Raw genomic sequence first — 21,332 nt, 5'->3', positions numbered from 1 at the left:
CCGGTGAGCCAAAGGTATCTAGTATTTTTTAAGGTAACTTATTTACTTTTTGGCTCTCGGTTCTGAACTGTGAACTTAATTTAATCCTCTAATGAGTTTTTGTTTAATTTTATCAATTCCTGATTTTCTGTTTTTCCTTTGGGTTTGCTTTATGTTTCCATTTGCAGCGCTTATCCACTTTGGAGTGATAAGTCTGCTGCTAGTGTTTGAAAGATGGATTAGACCTTTAGATGACATAATATCTCATTTTTTCAGGGTGTTAGCTTCCCTTAATCTTCCAGCAGCAATTGAAGATATATCTGGAGATACCGTACCTCAGTCTATATTGACCAAGTCCACATCTGTGATTGAACAGGGAGGCATCCAGACTGTTGATCAGTTGATCAAAGAGCTACCTGAACTTCTGCAAAGAAATAGAGAAATCCTCGATGAGGTACGTTTTAAGAGATTTGCTTTTCAGGTAAATAAAATACTCTTTGGCCCCTTGGTGTCCAGCAGGGATTGGGACAGGAGGTTTCTTCTGTGGTTTCACAAGGTAGCGCTCATCATTCAGGTGAATTTGTTGTGGCCCATAGTCTGCCCTTCAGCGTCAAGAGGAATTCTGAGTGAAAATGGGTTCATATGTCTTAAGGGTATGTAAGTGCGCATTAATGAAACTCACATGACCATTGTGTGAAACTGGTATACTGTGAGAAATTACTGTCACAAACTGTTCAGACTTTTTCATTATTAAGGACTTTTTTTTCTTGTGAAAGATTCAGTCTCTGGTGAACAAGGAATCAGACTGAGGAAGTTGGCCGTCATATGTTTTCTAAGCCCACCATACTCATCTTTAGGTGGAAAGGGCATTTTATCAATAGGAATGTAGCACTAAAGTTTGTTAGCTAAAGTCAACTATTTGCCAGTGTTATGCTGCTTTTAAGGTGCTTTCACCTCTTTCTACTAATTGATACATTTGTTTCTTTAAATGTATTCAGACTGGTTATTTTGGTTTTTGACAGTTTGGGAGTCTTTTAGGTGACTTCTGTTATCAATGCTTAATCCATGGTGTTTCAGTCTTTCAGTTAACTATATCAGAGGAAGTTGTATTTACACTGTTTCCAAATACTTTGGGGCAAAGACAGAGTACTTACATAGTAGGACAGTGTGAACCTTGGGAATGAGAATATATACCTTCCAGGGTTACTTAAGGGCTTAACTAAAATAAAACAAATATTAATGTGAAAAAAGTTCATCTCATAATTAAGGAAAAACTGGCTTTATTAGTGTGTATGGTATGTCTGTTGTCTGCCTCTCTTATGAGGTATTTTTATTTATTTTATCTTCCTAACAGCCTTATGAGTTAGATTCATTATTCTCTTGGATGTATTTGTAGTCTCATTTTAAGTAAGATAGTAAGTTGTGAAGCTGATACTATTTTTGAGTGTTTATGTCTCTGGTAGCAAATTTAATTCTAGTCTTGGTTTTCAGATAATTTGAAGTGTCCACTAATTTATTTTTTAAATGATAAATTTATCTTGTTTGGTATCTGTTGGACCCTTTCCATCTTAGATTCATGGGCTCTGTTTCTTCAGTTATTCTTTTTTCTCCATTCTCTCCTGATGAATTCCTGTTAGACTGATGGTGGTGCTTCCGAGTCAGTTCTTCGCATCTCTTAACATTTCTGCTGCTTTTTCTCTATGTGGGAGACTGTCTGAGGCTAGCCTTCCAGCTCATTAATTGGCTATTTAGCTCTGCCTTTTGTGTTCTTCAGCCTTTCTATTGCATTCCCCCCCATACTTTTCATTTCCAGAATAAGGATGTTTAATTGGTTCTTTTCATAAATCACCTACATTTATCTTACGTGTGTCTTTTTTTCTTTTTTTTGAGGTAAAATTCACAGAACATAAAATTTCACCATTTTGACCTCTTTTAAGTGGACACCAGTGGTTTTTAGCACATTCACAATATTGCGTGAGCACCAACACAATCTAATTCTGGGACATTTTCATCACCTCCAAAAGAAAGCCTGTACTGGTTAACGGTCACTCCTCTTTCTCCCGTTCCCCTTGTTCTTGGCAACTACAAATCTGACTTCTGTTTGTGTAGATTTATTCATTCTGGACATTGCAGATAAGTGGAGTCATGCCTTTGAAGTTTGCCTTTCTCACTGAGCAACTTTTCAAGGTTCATTCATGCCACAGCATGTGTCAGTACTTCATTTCTTTCTGTGGCTAAATATTCCATTGTGTGGATGTATCATTAAGTATTTTATTTGCCCATTCATCAGGGATAGACACTTGGGATGTTTCCACTTTTTCCTTATTCAGAATAATGCTGTTATTTGTGAACAGGCTATGTTTGAACTCCTGTTTTCAGTTCTCTTGGGTTATATACACAGGAGTGAAATTGCTGGGTTGTACAGTAATATTGTGTTAACTTTTTGAGGAACTGTGAAACTGGTTTGCAAAGGTAGCTGTGCCCTTTTATGTTTTACCAACAGTGTATGAAGGTTCCAAATTTCTCCACATCCTTGCTAACCCTTATAATTGTCTTTAAAAAAAAAAAAAGCCATCCTTGTGGCTATGAAGTGATATCTTACTATGATTTGATTTGACCTTATATGTAGAAAATCCTAAAATTAGTAAGACTTTAAAGAGGATTGTATTGAATGTTTAGATCGATTTGAGGAATATTTTGCTGATCTTTAACAGTATTACAACTTCCAGTCTATGGACGGAGGCTGTCTTTCCATTTCTTTCAGCAGTGTTTTACACTTTTCACTGTACAAGTATTTTACTTCCTTGATGAAACTGATTCTTATTTTCTTTTTGATGCTACTATAATGGAATTATCTTAATTTCCTATTTGGATTCTTAATTGCTAGAGTATAGAAACACAGCTGATTTTGTGTGTTGATATTGTTTTTTGCAACTCTACTAAATTTGTTTATTATCTCTAGTAGTTATGTTATGGATTGCTTAGGATTTTTCATATAAAAAGTCATATCATTTGCACCTAGAGGTAGTTCTTCCTTTGCACTTTTGGATGCCCTTTATTTCTTACTCTAATTGCACCACCCAGTTCAATCCCGGTTTGAAGCAGTGAGAGGCCACAACTTTTCTTGATCGTTATCTTAGGGGAAACCTTCCAGTTTTTCCCGTTAAGCTGTTAAGTTTTTCATAGATGGCTGTTCTCAGATTGAGGAAGTTCCTTTCCGTTCTTAATTTGTTGAGTGCTTTTATCATAAAAGGGTGTTAGATTTTGTCAAATATTTTTTCTGTATCTCAAGATAATCACATGGACTTTCTCCCTTCATTCTACTAATACGGAGCATTACATTAACTGATTCTTCAGTGTGAACCACCCTTGCATTCCTAGGTTAGCCCACTTTGTCATGGTATAGAATTCTTTTAATGTGCTGCTAGATTTGGTTTGGTAGTATTTTGTTGAGCATTTTGCAGTTATCTTCATAAGGGATACTGGTCTCTAATTTTCTTGTGTGTTTGACTGTCAACTTGTGTGTTTTTGTGATTGTGTCTTTTGTAAATAGCATATGGTAATAAGATTTTTCCTTTACTTTTAGCTTGACAATATCTCTTTGTGGAGGGCTAAATCCATATATATTAGCTGTCATTATTCATATATTTGGAACCATATTTTTCTACAAGACTTGTCTTACTGTTTTGACTTCTCTCTGTTTTCTTTCTTTGGTTCCTCCTCACCCTCACTTTTTATGGTTTTATTGAGTTCCCTCCATTTTTTATTTTTTCCCCTTTTTAACAGCATGAAAGTTGTATACTTACTTTTCTTTTTTATAATTTATTATGATGTGTCGGGGTATGGGTTTTCCTTTCATTTAAGTTGCTTGATATTCCATTGTATTCAGTGAATTTGAGAAATTGTGTCTTTGATCCATCCTGGAAAGTTCTTAGTTTTCACTTCTTTGAATATTGCTTTTTCCCAATTTTCATTATTATGTCTTTCTCCACCTCTGATGTTGTGTCTTCTCGGTTTATTTTCTGGGTCTTCTAGCCGCTTGTGTTTTCTGTTGCTCTGTGCTTCCTTGTGCCTGATTTCTTCTGGTCTGTCTTCCAGTTCACTAGTTCTCTTCAGTTATATCCCAGCAGTGTTTTAACTATCCATTAGCTTCCTAATTTTGTAATTTCTTTCATTTCCACAAATTTTATCTGGCTCTTTTTCAGTTCTTCTCATTTTCTTTCTCCTGTCATACTTTTACTCTAAAACATATTAAATATGTTTAGTTTATGTTCTTTATCTTACCTCAGGGTCTTTGTGGTTTGGTTCTGTGATTTGTTGTTTTTTCCTGATTTTTTTTCTCATACCGGTTTGTTTCCTCTTATTTCGGTGTTTTTGTTTGTGTGTTTCCTGTATTTTAAAACTTTTTTGGAGGGTTTTTGTGTGTATGTATATGTGTGGTTAATCTTTTATTCTAAAGTTCATTTTAGGAGTTTGTGTCATACAGGTAGTCATTTTCAGTCCTAACTTCAGGCTTTTGGTAAGAATCTTAAGGTGATACTTCTTTTCTTTTCCATATAGAGCCAGGGTTCAGATGGGCAAATTCCCTTCAGTTGGTCAGTTTCCCTTTAAATACTCATCCACTGAGTGTCATCCATTTGGAAGCCCCCGTTTCAGGGAACATAGTGCCTTTGATCTGATCTCCTACTCATATTAGCCCCGCCTGTGTTTCTCGTCTCCCGTTAAATGCACATAGAGAATGTGTAGTTGGTGAACTGTGGACAGTAGGCCAGCTCCACCTTGTGGCCTGTTTTATATGGTTCACTAATTAAAGATGATTTTTACCGCTTTTAGAAAATTGTTATTAAAAAAAAAAAAGAATATGTGAGACTGTAGTCCACAAGCCTAAAATATTTACTCTGACATTTGACACAAAGTTTGTAGATCTCTGCTCTAAACTGTCAGGCATTAACAGGTACCATTGACTCTAGCACTTGAGTCCATTGGTGGATTAGCACTTTCTTACGTTTCTGCCTCTACTATCTTGTCTTCTCAGCTCTGCGTTCGAAAGGCTTTTTTTTTAATGTTAATTTTCAGTTTGTTGTATTGGGTTGACGTCTAAATCTTTTATTTGTATGAGTTAATCAGTTTTTTCTTTTTTTTTTTAAATGGCTTCAAAGTTCTAAAGGCTTTCTGTTTATTTAATCTTAAAAAAAATCTTCGTTTAAAAGTAGTTTTGGTATATGGATGTACATAATCTCTTAGTCATCTTAATTTTACTGAGTAAGGTAATGGCTAATTTAGCCTTAAATTTTACAAGATGTTTTGTTAAGTATATCATGACTTGGATTTCTGCAGTGGAAATTATTGTACTAATTTATATTCTAACCAGTACTGTAGGAGTAGTCCCAGCTCACTAATTCTCACCTATATTGAGTATGATCATTTTAAAAATGTTTTAAAGTTTCTTATACCAGAAATGATATTTCACTGTTGCTTTGCCTCCTTTTTAAAAGTCATTAAGGTTGTTGGATGAAGAAGAAGCGACTGACAATGATTTAAGGGCAAAATTCAAGGAGCGTTGGCAAAGGACGCCATCCAATGAACTTTATAAGCCTTTAAGAACAGGTAAAAATGTCCCTAAATGACTTTCACTTGAGTAAGTTCTCATTTTGTATCCACAATTTTTGCTTGATTGAATTAGGCTACATATGAAAATCCAGGTGTTTTTCTTCAGTTTCCTGTAAGATAAAAAATAAGGATGTTCATTATGGTAAGTTCAGGTTCTTAAGAAAGTGAAAATTAAAATGATCCTGTAACTCTTACTTCCTGTTCCAAGTTTTCTGCATATTGTAAAAAAAGATAAATGAGATATTGTATAAGTATATGGAATTGTGATTTCATTTCATTTAGTAGTGATACTACCAGGTAGTAAAAGATGAGTTTTAAAATTTACCTGAAGCCAAATTATTATTTTTAAGACTTTGATTATAAAGATTTTGTGCTTGTTCAGATAAACAATATCTAGACTTGCTTTATTTCTCTGTAAAAAGTATTTAATACTATTGTGATTTTTCTAAAAATATATCTGCATTTCTTATAAGTCAAATTTAAAGAGTGATCCTTTGAGACAGGAACATTTTTGAAGTAAGTTGTAACAGTTTTTGGAGTGGATGTTATCTGTCTGTCTTCATGAGTTGTAGAAGAAGATTAATGTCAGTTGGCTTTTATTTAGTGGACTGTAACCACAGAGGTGTTTAAGGTTATAACTGCTTTGCTTTACAGTCGATTCTGTCATTTTTCTGCCACTGGTGATGCCATGGCCGACAGGGGCTCAGTTTCTGGCATCTCGTGCTTTGGGGCTGGCAGGGAGACAAGTGAAATTGGAGAGCAAAACGGAGAGTACAGCCAGCTTGTGTACTTTACCGTTAAAATCATTGTTGCGGCCTGGTAACGTTCCTTTCTTCTTCCACAGAGGGGAACAACTTCAGAACCGTCCTGGATAAAGCTGTGCAAGCAGATGGACAGGTGAAAGAGCGTTACCAGGCTCACCGAGACACCATCGCGCTTCTGTGTAAGCCGGAGCCGGAGCTGAACGCCGCCATCCCTTCTGCTAACCCGGCGAAGACAATGCAGGGCAGTGAGGTGAGGATGTGCGTTTGGATGTGTGTGGTCAGCCGCTTCTGAAAACTATTACATACAATGAATTGCCCAGTTTTTTTCTTACTTTTTTTTTTTTTTAAAATGATGATATATATTGAGGGTGGTTGTGTTTAGAGCAACATGATATATATACACTGTGTAAACGTTATATTACTATCCATTTATTGAATTGCTTTCTCTATGAACTCGGTACTGTATATATTCAGTCTTTAATTCAAATTTGATAAGAGGGAGCAGCTTGGAAGTAAAGGCACTTCCTTGAGGTGAAAGGAGTGGATTGGCGAGATGCTCCTCTGACCACAGACTCTTTGTTTCTTACACCTTTCTATATGCCACCTTATATCATATTCCCCTGGGACTACCTCTGAAGGGAGGGTTGTCAAGGTGTGCATGTTAATAAGTGGATCACATTGGCATGATGTTTCTACTGGTTACAGGCTCATGGGAGCGTGATTGGCTGAGACCCTAAGGGGATGGGTGTGACTGATCACTGTGAGGTGAGATGGGGGCCTTGAAGTACACGGGAAAGTAAGCCAAAGGGCAAGAGATACTTCTTGAAAAGGTGTATCTCCTGTGACGATAGTTCTCAGAAGTTATCATTGTCGTTTCTTATTTGTCTTTGCCGAGAAGCATTTCATGTATGCATTCAGTCAGGACTTAATGGATAGGTATCTACTGTGTAAGGCACTGTGCTCGGTACACACGATGGCCAGCCCTTCCTCTCCACTCACAAGCAGGTGAAGAGGAGACATACACAAAGATAACTGGAATACCTGGTAGGAACTGAGAAGTTTGAGGGCTTTAGGTGACAGAATACTGAACGTTCCAGCATTTGGAGCCCGTCGCCTAGGAGGCGTCTTAGGACATTGGCACATTATGAGAACAGTGGACAGGCAGAATGGTGAACAGGAGTAGGATCCGAGAATATTGAGTGTGTGTGCGCAGAGCAGCTACCAGAGGTTGAGTGGAAACCGGCCCCTGCAGTGAAGGGAGAGCGGCGTTGGGATTTGCACAGGACCTGCATCTCTGGTTGGGGGCCAGAGAGAGCGACGGCTGTCCAGTCAGATGCTCTGAGGACGTCAGGGAGAAAAGGAAGGTGGTTGAAAGGTTAACTTGCAAAGAGGAGACTGCACACCCACAGAACAGCAGCATGTTCTGGCCTCTTGATTTTAGGAGAACTCTTTAATGTCCCCCCTTGTTTCTTTTTAGTGTCACATACATGGCTCAGAACTTACATGGCTTTCGTTCTTTGATTCTGCTTTCTATAGAAAAGCAAACTTCTTTTTTTTTTAATTTGTAATAGCTGCTCTGTTAATCCAGAACAGTATTACATAGGGGAAGAAAAGTTTAACAGTCAATATGAAGTTATTTTATTGAAACTAGATTTTCTGCATGGAGGTAACCAAGAATTTTCAGTGCTCTATATATTCATTCATCATGTGTCTTTATCAGAAAAGGCAAGCATCATTTGTTTATTAAAGCTCCTTCAGAGAGTTGTCCCCATAGTTGATGACACATTAGCCAGAGTTTTTATGAGAAACACCCAGCCATTTGGATTGCTGATTATTAACGTGATACAAAGAACACGTTTTATTAAGAGGTCCAAGCATAATGGGTAGGGCTGTTTTTTCTTTCATTCTGAAGAGGCTGACTGTCCAGTTATTTATCTTTGTTCTGTTTGGGCAGCTGTTTTTAGGTACTGAGAAGATGTTAGTTTCTATACTATATAAGACAGCCTGTTTCAAGATATTCCTGACTTTCAGCTTTGTTTACTAGACTATTTTTAAAAAAATTAATTCTGCATATTCCTATTTCTCCCCTAGCTTTATTTTACTTGGCTTCTATAAAATTTTCGAACTTCTGTTAGGCATAACATGCGTATAGAAGAAAATGACATTTCTTACTTTCCTAATAGCCAAGCAACCTTCACATAGGGTTAAAGTCAAAGTTGAGGTTCCATTATCAATGTAAATTTACCAACAGGTAAAGCTATCAAAACCTTTTTGAATTTATATGCTGCTGTATCCCCCAACACAAACTGTGTTACATGATTATTGAAATCCTTATAACTCAGCAGAATAAAGGACACTTTAATTCTTTGTCTGTCCCTCATTTTTCCTCTGTTCTTGTCTGAGTGTTTACATGCTTAAGCCTCTAGTCCACAGTGCCTGCAAAGTAGAGAGTTAAACCGTGAGATATAACCAACAGTTAATAATAATGGCTCCTACTTATGGAGCACTTAGCCTGTGTTAGAAATTACATTGAGCACTTACATGGACTTACTTCAGTCTTTACAACGGCCCTGACATACAGGACAAGACTATTATTCTTGTTTTGCAGATGAGTTTTCCAGGTAAACCGCCCTTGGTTACACAGTAACTAAGCCCATGATATTCACTAAGGGAGTATAATCAGAGTTGAAATATTTATTTTATGTTAGCATGTTTGCCTTTGCTGGACAGCTAGATTCCTTCGTTTCTGTGTTGAAGTTTTGATTTAATTTTGTGTTTTGGAGGGGTGGAAGAATGTTGATGGTTCAGAGGGTTCTGAGAGAACTCTCAGCCCTGTGTCCACCTTGTTCCCGTCTGCTCCGTGTGCGTTACAGTGTTCGTCAGTGTCTGCTCTGTGCTTAGTGCTTTTGTTCTTGTGAGAAATACATAGGCACACAGATATACGTAATACATTATGTGTGTGTATAGCTTTATATTCTGATTTCCCTTCTCATTCAAAATGCGACATACAATGTATATGCTTTTGCACCTTTTTTCATTTAACAGTATGTCCTGGAAGTCATTTGCAAGCAAGACTGACTTGCTTTGTCTAGCGTCAGACTCTACTGGACCCCTTTAATAGACTTTGCTGTGTCCATCCAGCCGTGATTCTTTGTCCTCTTCCTCCTTTTAGAGTGTCTGTGGTTTGATGCTTCTTGGACCTCTGGGAGTCATGTTAGAACATGTTAAGAGACTCTGCATTTAAGCTAGGATGCCTAGGAGATACGGTGGTTACCAGAGGCTGAAATGTAGAAGAAACTTGAGGCTTTCCCTCAGGTTTTGGTTTTCACATGGGAAGCTTGCTCTGGACCCTCTTGTCAAGGAGCTGATAACTAAGGCCATGGGATGCAGAGCAGGACAGAGCTTCTTAGGCGCGGGCAGTAGGTGAGGAGATCTTTGGAACGGAAACTGCTGCTGGTAAGAAGCGAGTCAGGAGTGGAGATGGGGTTCTTGGACTGTCCCTTCTTTGCCCACTTTCTTGCTCTGAGCATTCTTGGTCAAGCAGAATGGGGGCTTGGGGTTGCGCAGGTGAAGTGTGAAGAGCTGTGAGTGAAAGGGAGCAGCCCACAAGTAGTCTTAGCGGGCACTTGAACCCTGAAACACTATTACTGCATAGGGGTGTTAGGCACTTATGAATCATGTGGCTGTTAGGCAGAGACTGCCTGGACTGAGTGAGAGGCGGAGCTCATGCTGTGAAGAGAGAGAGGACCTACCCCTTCTTTATCTCCCAAGATTTAAAACCAGCGTGTGACTTAGAGCTTTCTGTCTGTCTCTCTCGAGCGCTGTCTCCGTGTATCTCTCTCTGTTTTTGTCTCCACGTCTCCCTCTCTCAGTCTCCCTATGTTGGCAAAATAGGGCATCTCTTGACAAAACGCACCTTCCTCTCCATCATCGTGAGGACGCAGTAAGGTGTACACGTGGTTAGAGAGTGGTTTGGAGCCAGGCAGACTTAGGTTTCAGGTTTCACCTCTGCTCCTTTAGTAGCTGTGCAACCTCAGGCAGGCTACTTAATTTTTCTGAGACTCAGTTTCTCCATCTGTGGAATAGAGGTAATAAATATATACTCTATGGGATATTCTAAGGAGTACATTAAATTAAATCTGTGAAGTGTTTAGGACCGTGCCTGGCACATGATAAATGTTCAGTAAATCTGTTTTCATTATTGCTGCTGGCATTGCAGGCTGAATCCACTCAAGGTACAGCAGTGTCTGTATCTAAGTAAACCTGATGTCTGAATTATACTTGGCTCTCTGAGAAATCATCTCTCCCTGACCCTGGTGAACCTTTGTATAATTCCCTTCTGGTAATTGTCTTTTGCTTTTTGGGCAATTCAGCTAAAATTTTTAAAAAATTGTTTAGGTGGTGAATGTCTTAAAATCCTTATTGACAAATCTTGATGAAGTAAAGAAGGAAAGAGAGGGGCTGGAGAATGACCTGAAATCAGTGAATTTTGACATGACGAGCAAGTTTCTGACTGCTCTGGCTCAAGATGGTGTGATAAATGAAGAAGCTATTTCTGTTACTGAACTGGATCGAATCTATGGGGGTCTCACAACTAAAGTCCAGGAATCGCTAAAGAAACAGGAAGGACTTCTTAAAAATATTCAGGTAAAGTTTATATACTTCAGTAAGATTATTTAAAAAATTACAGAAGGGATAATCTGTATACAGGAGGGATAATCTGGACTAAATCTATCCATTTAGGATTGTGTTTTTGGCAAGTATTCCATATTAATAGAAACCTGTAAACTATTGGTTATATTTTCATGCCCACTAAATTTGGGATAATTTTACTAATGGAAAGCTATAGAGTACTGTGCTACTCCAAAGGGAATATATTAGGTAAATGTCTAGTAATAACTCAATGTAATCATAGATGATTTTCATAGTTGGGAAACTATCAATAAAAATGTCATGAACAATATTAATTTCATAAATACATGTGATTGCATAAATTTTTCTTTTCATAAGGTCTCACACCAGGAATTTTCAAAAATGAAACAATCTAACAATGAAGCCAATTTAAGAGAAGAAGTCTTGAAGAATTTAGCTGCTGCGTATGACAACTTTGTTGAACTTGTGGCTAATTTGAAGGAGGGCACAAAGGTATGAAGCACACAAAAAACAAGAGCTAACTGACCAGTGTGGACATGAGGATATAGTTTGAGAAGTTAATTGGTATTTCCAAATGGACCAAATCATTCTTCATCTTGAATTCCTTAGCTTTCATGACTTTGGTCCCGAGAGCTTTGTTGTAAGTGGGAGAAAGCTTAATGAAGGTGGTGGATTTCATGGGAACTTTGTAGAATGAGTATGCGTAGACATTCATTTCAGGTAGCAGGAATTAGCAAAAATCAGCAATACTTTGTTACATGATAGAAAGTCGGCCAATGTGAGTGAATTCTGAGGGATAGGAGCAGTAGGCAGAGCTGATAGGTGATGGGGAACGGGGTTGGTTTGGCTTTCGTAGTCTCTGCTGGGGGTCTAGATGATGATAGATTTGTGGTGTGCTTGTGTCTTAGAGTGCTTACTGAATATGTTTCAGTATTTCCTAGCCTTTCCTTTAAGTATTTTTGGGGAAATGCTTATATTTGGTTTGACCAATTTTGGGGAACAAGTGACTTCTTGTTTTTCAAATACATAATTCCTTTTGGTACTTTAACTCCACCATGATGACTGAATAAAGTTATCTTGATGTTAATACAGTAGGTATAATGTAAAACCCTCTAAAGAGAGCATAGAAATACTGCCAAAACCTTCCAAAGAGAGGATAGTAAAATGCCATTTTAATTTGGTTTAAATGCTTTGTTGAAATAGGTAAGCTGAGAAAACTCTCCAGAGTGCTTTTGGAAATTCTTTGAAAAGTTTCTGAAATGATGCTTGCATTTCTGAAGTGAACATGCAAATCTAATGCTTCCACTTAAAATAGGTTGTTTTTATTAAGTAGTTGATTTTTCTCTAGGAATTGGGAACTTGTTCATGATCATGAAACTTGGCACTGAATTTTTGGTGACAGCACTTTCTAACGATGATTTTATTTATTTTTTTAGAGAATTTTAGGTCATATTTATGACTGTCTCTCATGCAGAGGGTTTTAGTTCTTTAACTGTTATTGACAAACGAGCTTTAAATGGTGTTCCTCTTAGATTAAAAATTGTTCTGGTTTATCACTGATGTTTGTTTTTTGCTTGTAGTTTTACAATGAGCTGACTGAAATACTTGTCAGGTTCCAGAACAAATGCAGTGATATAGTGTTTGCACGGAAGACAGAAAGGGATGAACTCTTAAAGTAAGTTTATTTTCTGTATCATATTGTACTTTAAAAGTATTTTTCTTTAAAAAAAATCATATGCTTGCTTCCTCTTTTAGAAAAATCACATGTGGCTACTCTTGTGGTGGGTTGGCAGTGTGAGTTGGCAGATTCCTTCATTTCCTCTGTGGTGGTTTACAAAGCAACAAGCAGCCGGCTGTGTGATTCAAGAGCAGCAGGATGTGAAGGAGCACAGGCTCCAGATGGAGGGAGAATAGTGATGTCACAGAAGGGATGGCAGCACAGCGCGTGGAGGCAGCACTCAGGAAACGCCGAGACACACAAGCAGGTTACCTTGAAGTGGCAGATGGGTTCCTTAAATGAAACTGCAGGCACAGAGCATGAGGAGTGAGGATTTATAGCTTGGAAGATGTCAGCACAGTCACTTTCTATAGCGGCCTACTGGGCAAGCTACAGAGGACTTACTTTGTGGGGAGTAATGGAGAGCTGACTCAGCACTGATACCCATTAAGATGAGAAAGAGAACAGAATTTAACAAAACTAATAGATGAAGAACATTCACCAGAATAACATTGTCACAGAACAGGTGAAAATTTTACTGTGAGTTAAACGGTTAGGGAACAATCACTAAGGATTACCACAAACAAAGCCGGTACTCAGGGAAGATGGTAGGAAAACAAGAGGTCGTAAAAGGTGAAGTGTCAGGATTTAGGACACAAGTGGAAGAGACAAAGCCATCACAGATTAAGATGAAATGAGGAGCCAAAGCAAGAAAAGACAGTGAAGAAAACACAGGAGCAAAGAGTGGCAAAGAGGAAATCAAAGAAAGTGAAACCAAAGCAAGGAACAGGATTAAGTAGAGAAGGTGGGCAAAGAAGATCTAACACATGTAAAACTGAATTCCCTTCAAAGAAGAAAATCCCAAACATTGAACAGAAGAAACTTAATGATATTACTCAAGAATATTCTTAGAATAAGTCCTGTTGAAAGGGTATATATACATCATTTGGTCAGGAAAAACGAGCAAGGACTGTTAACGCTTATTTGTATTGCGGCATGTTCATTATTAGCCTTCGAAGATAATGACAAAACTTCCCTGGTGGCCCAGCGGTCAATACCCTGTGCTCCCAACACAGGGGGAGTGGGTTTGATCCCTGGTTGGGGATCTAAGATCTCACATGCACAAATAAATATTCTCTAAAAAAGAAAATGGCAGAATCCTATTAAAGGCAGTCAGGAAGACAGATCAGCTCGGTTTATGAAAAGGTGAAAAAAACTTAGGCTGGCAGCACTGCATGCTGGAAGAGAATGGAATGGTTGCTGTTGAAACTCAGGGAAAGCAATTATAAGACAAAGATCTTATATCCAGCCAGCCTGTCCTTCAGGTATATTCAAAGTCAGGTGGTCGTTAGTGATGAATATGAAGAACCCAGAGACTGTTATACTCAGGAGCCTTTCTTGAGCCCCTCAGATGACCTGACCATTATTCTCATCTGTCCATGCTTAAACAGTTTCCTGTAGAAGAATGGGGGAGAAGTTAAGAACTACTTCCTTCCAGCCCCAAGATAGAGCAGGGCCACTTGTTACTAGTTTTTCTACTAAACCTTTAAAAAGCAAATAATTAAAATCTTTTAAAAATGGTTTTAGACGTTAAAAACAAAACCAAATTAGTTTTACTAGTAAGTAAATTTGAAAAGATTAAAACAGCAGTCTTCGGACCAGTTTGATTTATGAATATGGATGTGAAAGTTCTAAATAAAATGCTTGCTGTTCATGTTCTCCAGTATATTAATAAAGGAACATGACCATGACCAAGGAGAAGTGGATGGTTATTCCATGAATACAGTGATTGGTTTAGCATTTTTACATCTAAGGAGAAAAAGAGGATCTTCACAGATGAGGAAAAAGCATGAGAAAGTTAATGGAGAAACTCTATAAACATTCCCCCTAAAGACAAGTGCCAGCTGTCAGTGCTGTTATTCAGTATTATATTGGCAGCCAGCACCATTAGATAAAAGGCAATTAGAGATACAAAAATTGTAAACTGTCACTACTTACAGACTTTATGATTGTACATCTTGGAAACCTAAAAGAATCAGCAGCCAAATTCTGCAAATACTAAAAGAATTGGTGATTATAAAAATAATTTGTAGCAATCAATAGCTTTCATACAAATAAAGACAGAGAAGATACAATGGAAGAAAAGACCTCAGTTAAATAGACACGAGAAAGTAAAATACATAAGAATAAATTTGTCATATATGAGACCTGTATGAAGAAAGCTTTGAAACACTATTCAAGGACACGAGAGGATTTGAGCAAGTTATAAGACATGTCATGTCCTTAGATAGGATGAGACAGCTTCATGAAGATGTCAGTTCTAAATAAATTTATGCATTCAACATAATTTTGATTAAAAAAAAAACCAACAGATTTTCATCTAAAAGTAGACAAGTTGTTCTAAAGCTCAAGGTGAAAAAAGTTAAGCAAGAATAGCCAGAAAAACTGCATAAAAATAACAGTAATGGAAACTAATTTACCAGATTTTAATATATGTAATATTGTCTCTAATTAAAACACAGTGGTACCAGCACATGATTAGACCAAAGACAGAAGATAGGAATAGATTTAAATCCTTATGTGAATTTAGTGTTTAAAGAAAAAAAATATCCTAAATCAGAGAAGTTAAGAGACAAGTGCCTAGTCATTTAGAAAACAAAAGTTATTTTTACAGCAGAGTAAGTTCCAAACAGATCATACTTGAAATATATAAAATGAAATGAAAAGAAAAATGAGAGAAATTTTTAGTAAAGCCGAAATAGGAAAGGTCTTTGTAATTCTAACTTAAAATCCAGAAGCCATTAAAGAAAAAAGAGTAAGTTCATCATAACATGATCAGCAGAGTCAAAATGTAATAAGCTGGTGGAAACTGTTTGAAACTTATTCCTGGGACAAAAGGCAAATTGACCAAATTTATAAAGAACTCTGAGATACTAATGAAGAGGAAAAAAAACCCAATAGAAAAATTGGCAAAGGATGTGAACAGAAATTCTGCAGATGAAATAAAAGTGACTGTTAAGCATATGAAAAAATACCTTCCCTCATTCAATATAAATATGAGTTAAAATTACTCTGAAATGGGGTTTTTCAGATTGTCAAGTTTGGAAGTTTGATAACGTGCTTTATCAGCACACTCTGGGGAGCATGTCTCATCTGCTGCAAGAGTGCACAGTGGGGCAGTCCTTTGTGGGACCAGAAAGATCTGAACTGCAGATCCGTACGTTATTTAGTCCAGCTTTTTTTTTTTTTTCAAGGATGTTTTTCTATTTACCAATATACAAAAATCTCTAAGATGAATAATTTATGGTAAAAAAAAAATAAGGTTACAGACGAGTGTAAAGTATGCTTTTTGTGTAAAAAGGGAGAAAATAAAAATGAACATTTGGATTGGTTTATTTCTGATCCGGAAGCTCTGGACAGGTTCATAAGAAAGAAGAGTATAAAAAAAAAAAGAAGAGTATAGTGTCTGTGTGTTTGTGGGAGTGAATGGTGGAATGAGAATTTGTAGATCGTGGTCTGTCAGTTTTTGAATCAAGTGAATATATTTCCATTTTGTAAAATTATATCAAATTTAAATAATTATGGAGATTCTGAATGTTTTTTATAGTCACTATTATATAGTCTATAATTCAAATTGTGTTCCCATCCTTGGCGCCCCAAGGATGTTGAACCCTTTGTTCAAATTCAGTCTTGTAGAGAAGCCTAGTTCATGAAACAGATAAAAATGGATCTGTGATTTAATAGCTTTGTTTTATATAGTGGCTAGGAAATTCTCATTTGTCATATAAATATGTTATTTACTGCAACTGTGTCTGGTTTTTCAAAGGAAAGAAAGATGTTTTATATCTATATTCATGTTAGATATTGTATTTATGATTAAATATACTCAACTAAATAAATAAAGATAATTATTGATGAGTAAAATACTTAAAATATTAAATGTATTATATTTACTGTATATGGGATACATATACACACACGCATATACTAAATGTTTCAGAATCTGACCTTTTAAGATTTTAATATGGGCTAAAAACTTGTGGTTTATATTGTAAGCATTTATTACGGATGTATAAACATTTAAGAAGTATTTTTGATTTCTTGATGAATGTGTGTTTGTTTTCTTTATGTATGGAATGTCTAATTTATCTTTGAACCGTGATTGTTTTTGAGAGTGAAAGTGTGGTCTGGGGAAACTTGCTGGAATCGTTCCATCAGGACAGCAGGGCCTGCTGCAGACACTTGAGGGCATGTCGTGTTTATTGTTCTGTGCTTGTGAATCAGCACAGTGAGAAGTTGATCAGTACCAAATACTTCATAAGAGTGTGTTTTACTTTAGGGTTTTGTTTAGCGGGATTTTGGGGTAGATTCCAATTTACTGTCAGAGGAGTCTTTAAATTGTTTTTTAAAAATTTTGATCTGTATTTCAGTGGTGCTTTCAACATCTGTCTTTAATGAGATTACCTTATGTGAGGTATCTTTTAACATAAAATATCTCAGTGCCATCTTTTGGATATCTTCAGAAAATTTTCATCAAATTTCCATTGTTTTCTGATATACAGTGATTAAGATATTAGGTAGGTGACTATGAACAGTTGTAATTTTCTGGTCATTTTTAGATTTTTATGTTAGTTTCTCGTCTAGGGGCTGACCTCTTACTAGAGAGAGGGCAGTTTCTTAGGACCACTTGCTCAGTTTAACATGTTCCTTACTCTGGCTATAATTATGGTCTCTGGAAAAGTTTACCTTTTCCCCTTGTTTGCAGAAATAGAATAAAAAATAACTTTATTTTATTCAGTAGTAGGAAGAAAGCTGATTTCAATTCTTGCTGAGAACAGAAATATATAGTATATTTTAAAATACTATCACTGTTTTGACTATTTTCTGTGTTTCATACATGAAGAAAAAAAAAATACCTGGTATTTTGCAGGTGTTGGTTTTCAAAATTGTGTTGATTTCTAATGCTTCTGTCTTTAATAAGGGACTTGCAGCAAAGCATTGCCAGAGAGCCTAGTGCTCCTTCAATCCCAACACCCACATACCAGTCCTCTCCAGCCGGGGGGCCCACACCAGCGCCGCCAACTCCAGCGCCGAGAACCATGCCGGTCAGTGAGCAGCCACTTAAGATTGAAGTTTCATGGGTTTGTGACCCTTCGCTAGCTGTAAAGGGTAACACAGACTTTACATTGTAGAGGTCTGGTGGTCAGGCGACCAACTGTCTGATGTTTTGCAGTATAAAGAATACGCATTCTTTATTCATGGATCACTTGTGGATTTTTGCTAAAAAATGTTTACCTTGAGTCTAATGAAGTCTTTGGAACCAACTTCCAGTTTATAGCAAAGACAGTGATAAAACCATAAATCGTGCTGTTAGGATACGCTTGGACAACCTAGAACAGGAATATTCTTTGAGTCACTTGGCTTGGTTTTCTAAAGGCAAATGTTATAGAAAGAGAAAAGCTAGATAGAGAGGGCATGTTCTAGATTAAAAGAGAGGAAAGACTCATAAAAATCAAATGCAGTACATGAGCCTCGACTGGATCTTGGTTCATAAAAACTCTTACAGGTGTTTTTATGAAAAATAAGGACACTTGAATGTAGGATGGGTACTCAGTGATACTAGGGAATAATTCTTAATTTTGGAGTAACTATTAATTTTCTCAGGGTGAAATGGTATTGTGATTATGTAGGAGAATATTAGGACTTATATACTGAAATCTTTAAGGTCAGTGTCCTTAAGTTTGCAGCTTAACTTTCAAATGGTTCTGCAAATATGTAGAGATAAATATAAGAATATAATTACAGATAAAGCAAAAGTGGCCAGATGTTAATAATCGATTAATTGGTAAATATGTGATTATTTATGATAGTACTCTTTTAAGTTTTCTGGTGTTTGAAATTTTAATATGAAAAATCATGGGGCCAGGAGGAGGTAAGAGATAAAAACACTATCTGACCTGTTCCTTCCTCCTACCTCAAATGTCTGACCACAGATGGGAGCAGTAAATGATTAAATATTGGGCATCAGGAAGAGAGCAGTGCTATGGAATATCCACAAATTGGAGAATTATTTTTCAACTACGGTACATTCCTGGAGTGGTGAGCCCACATTTAAGAATGGGAATTAGAAATACATTTGATTGGATTCTGGAGTTTCTCATATGCTGTCATTCATTTTAATTGATAGCAATTTGACAGAACCCTGACATGTGTTGTAGTCAGTGCCGACTTTTTCTTACAGCCTGCTAAGCCCCAGCCCCCAGCCCGGCCTCCACCTCCTGTGCTGCCAGCAAATCGAACCCCTGCTTCAGCTCCAGCTGCGGCTCCAGCTCCAGCTCCGGCTCCAGCAGGCACTGGGCCCACTGTACCAGCTCCATCGCAGACTCCCGGTTCAGCTCCCCTGCCACAGGCCCAGGGACCCCCGTACCCCACCTATCCAGGGTATCCCGGGTAAGGCTGAGACTCTGTATGTCCCAGTGAACTGGCTGATGTTTCTAACTCTGGTTAGTCTTTTAAAAGCACGGTCACCCATTCTCTGAATGGGGGTTTCATACAGGCTGCATTGTCAGCTCACATAGAAATAGAGTAAGTTATAGTCACTTGGAGCAGTTGAATAGCCATTTCCCATGTTTATTTAATTTGTTTTTAGCTTTTACATGTTGCGTTTATAGTAAACATACCTTCTGTATGGAATTCAGAATGTGTTTCCTTGGTCATCTTTATTTAGGTGATAAACAGGTAGGTGCCTTTTCTGAACTTAGCAAGACTGATAAGGCCTTCTTCACATGTCTGTACTGACGTTTTGACATTCCGATCAACTCTTGAACCAGGAATCTATCTAATTATGGCATATACTTAAAGATCAACTGTCTTTGTTATTTTTTTAATCTTAAAAATCCAGACATTTAACTACCTTTTAAGATGTCTTCCAAACTTAGTAAGTACATTTTATCTTCCAAATGTTAAAACTGTGAAAACAGTATGAATCTATGAGCATTACAGTAAACATTGAATCTTGTAGTATATGTGCTGCCGAAGCAAGCACTAAACATTGAATCTTGTAAAACAGAAATGTACATAGATCGCCACAGTAAAATGAAGAGTCTCTGTTTTTTTTTTTTGAGTCTCTGTGTTTAATCTTGGTTATGGTTGAATATTTAATCTTATTTCCTTCAAGAATCTTTATTTTCTGGGTAGTATTAAATACTTTTTTGTTTCATTTCAATTAATAACAGGATAGAACTCTTCTCTAGCAGGTACCTTCTAATAGCTGTTTTTTCTCTCTCCACTGTTCTGTAATAGACTGAGAAATAGAGGAACATGTGGTTTTCTTGAAAAAAACTTCATTTTAGAATAATTACTGTATGGTTCATTTTCTAGTATTGGATTTACCAATCTAGCTTTTCTTTTTTGTTCTTCTTCCCATCAGGTATTGCCAAATGCCCATGCCCATGGGCTACAATCCTTATGCGTATGGCCAGTATAATATGCCGTATCCACCCGTGTATCACCAGAGCCCTGGGCAGGCTCCGTACCCAGGACCCCAGCAGCCTTCATACCCCTTCCCTCAGCCCCCGCAGCAGTCTTACTATCCACAGCAGTAATCTGTCAGCTCAGAAGCTCAGCTGGTTCAGTTCAAAGGGAAAGAAATACCAACCCTGCAATAAGTGTACTAAACTCTACGCTCTGGTTACTATAACGTCCTCTACTGTACTGAATGCAGTGTACAATTTCTGTTTGCAGCTAGAAGCTGTGCCCCAGTTCCACACTTGATTGTACTTGGGCGATTTGCTGCTGTTGCAGTGTAAACACTAAGTATAATAGAATTTGAAGTAAATTGCATTACAGTTCATAAAAGTTGAAAATGAGAAACCCACCAGTGAAACGTTTGAAATTATTACACTTAAGTCTCATGATTGGAACATCAGATGCTTACAACGATGGTTTAAGTACGGATATACAAGAAAACTAAGTTATCTTTCTCTTTTGGTTTATTGATTTGGTTTGATTTTCCTTACGCTATTTTGCATAATCAAAACATTGTAAATCTTTTAATTTAAAAATAAATTCCTTAAGAACAGTTGTCATTGTTATGTTTTGTCATTGATTCTCATTGCTGTCTAATTTCTTCTTGGTACTAGCCTCATTTTATGTGTACATAAGTTAAGCAGATCCTGTGTTAAGTGCATGATTAATGCAAGTTAATAGTCAGGTTCAATATATCTTATAGGAAAACCAAAAGGATAATAACCATAATTTATCTTTCATATGCTGATTAGTAAATTAATTTTGACATTTATTTTGAAAAATCTTATAATGTGGAAGAAACACAATTGCTACCAAAGATTCTTCAAATATTCAAGTGAATATGTATATTTAATGTTTTATTACTAACTTCTCCAAGAAATCAATACAAATTCTGGTAATAATTTTTTTCTTTTTTTCATAATCTGGTTAAAATAAATACATGTCATTAATAGTACTGTCTAATGTAATGGAATTGTTCAAAGAAAATTTACTGTACCCTTCTGTTCCTTTTTTTCACCTTACTGTCTTAACCTAGTAACATTGAATGCGCAATGTGTATGAATAGATATGATAAGCCCTTT

The 21,332-nt window shown here is 36.9% G+C and overlaps 1 protein-coding gene across 2 annotated transcripts in view; it reads left to right on the top strand.

Moving 5' to 3' along the window:
• The window catches only part of LOC122424280 (programmed cell death 6 interacting protein), a 67,153-nt gene extending 46,350 nt beyond the window's left edge, over positions 1–20,803 (top strand). For both annotated transcript variants that reach the window (XM_043441897.1, XM_043441896.1), the window contains exons 10-18: positions 256–433; positions 5,475–5,586; positions 6,434–6,603; positions 10,752–11,000; positions 11,364–11,498; positions 12,587–12,681; positions 17,705–17,828; positions 18,965–19,173; positions 20,153–20,803. In XM_043441897.1, the coding sequence (XP_043297832.1) occupies positions 256–433; positions 5,475–5,586; positions 6,434–6,603; positions 10,752–11,000; positions 11,364–11,498; positions 12,587–12,681; positions 17,705–17,828; positions 18,965–19,173; positions 20,153–20,327 (1,447 nt within the window). In that variant the 3' untranslated portion in view covers positions 20,328–20,803. The remainder of the gene's footprint in view (positions 1–255; positions 434–5,474; positions 5,587–6,433; positions 6,604–10,751; positions 11,001–11,363; positions 11,499–12,586; positions 12,682–17,704; positions 17,829–18,964; positions 19,174–20,152) is intronic.
• Positions 20,804–21,332: the final 529 nt, after the last annotated feature.

The sequence above is a fragment of the Cervus canadensis genome, chromosome 22 (assembly GCF_019320065.1).
Source record: "Cervus canadensis isolate Bull #8, Minnesota chromosome 22, ASM1932006v1, whole genome shotgun sequence".
NCBI classification, from domain to species: Eukaryota; Metazoa; Chordata; class Mammalia; order Artiodactyla; family Cervidae; genus Cervus; species Cervus canadensis.
This window is presented reverse-complemented; position numbering and strand designations above follow the sequence as displayed.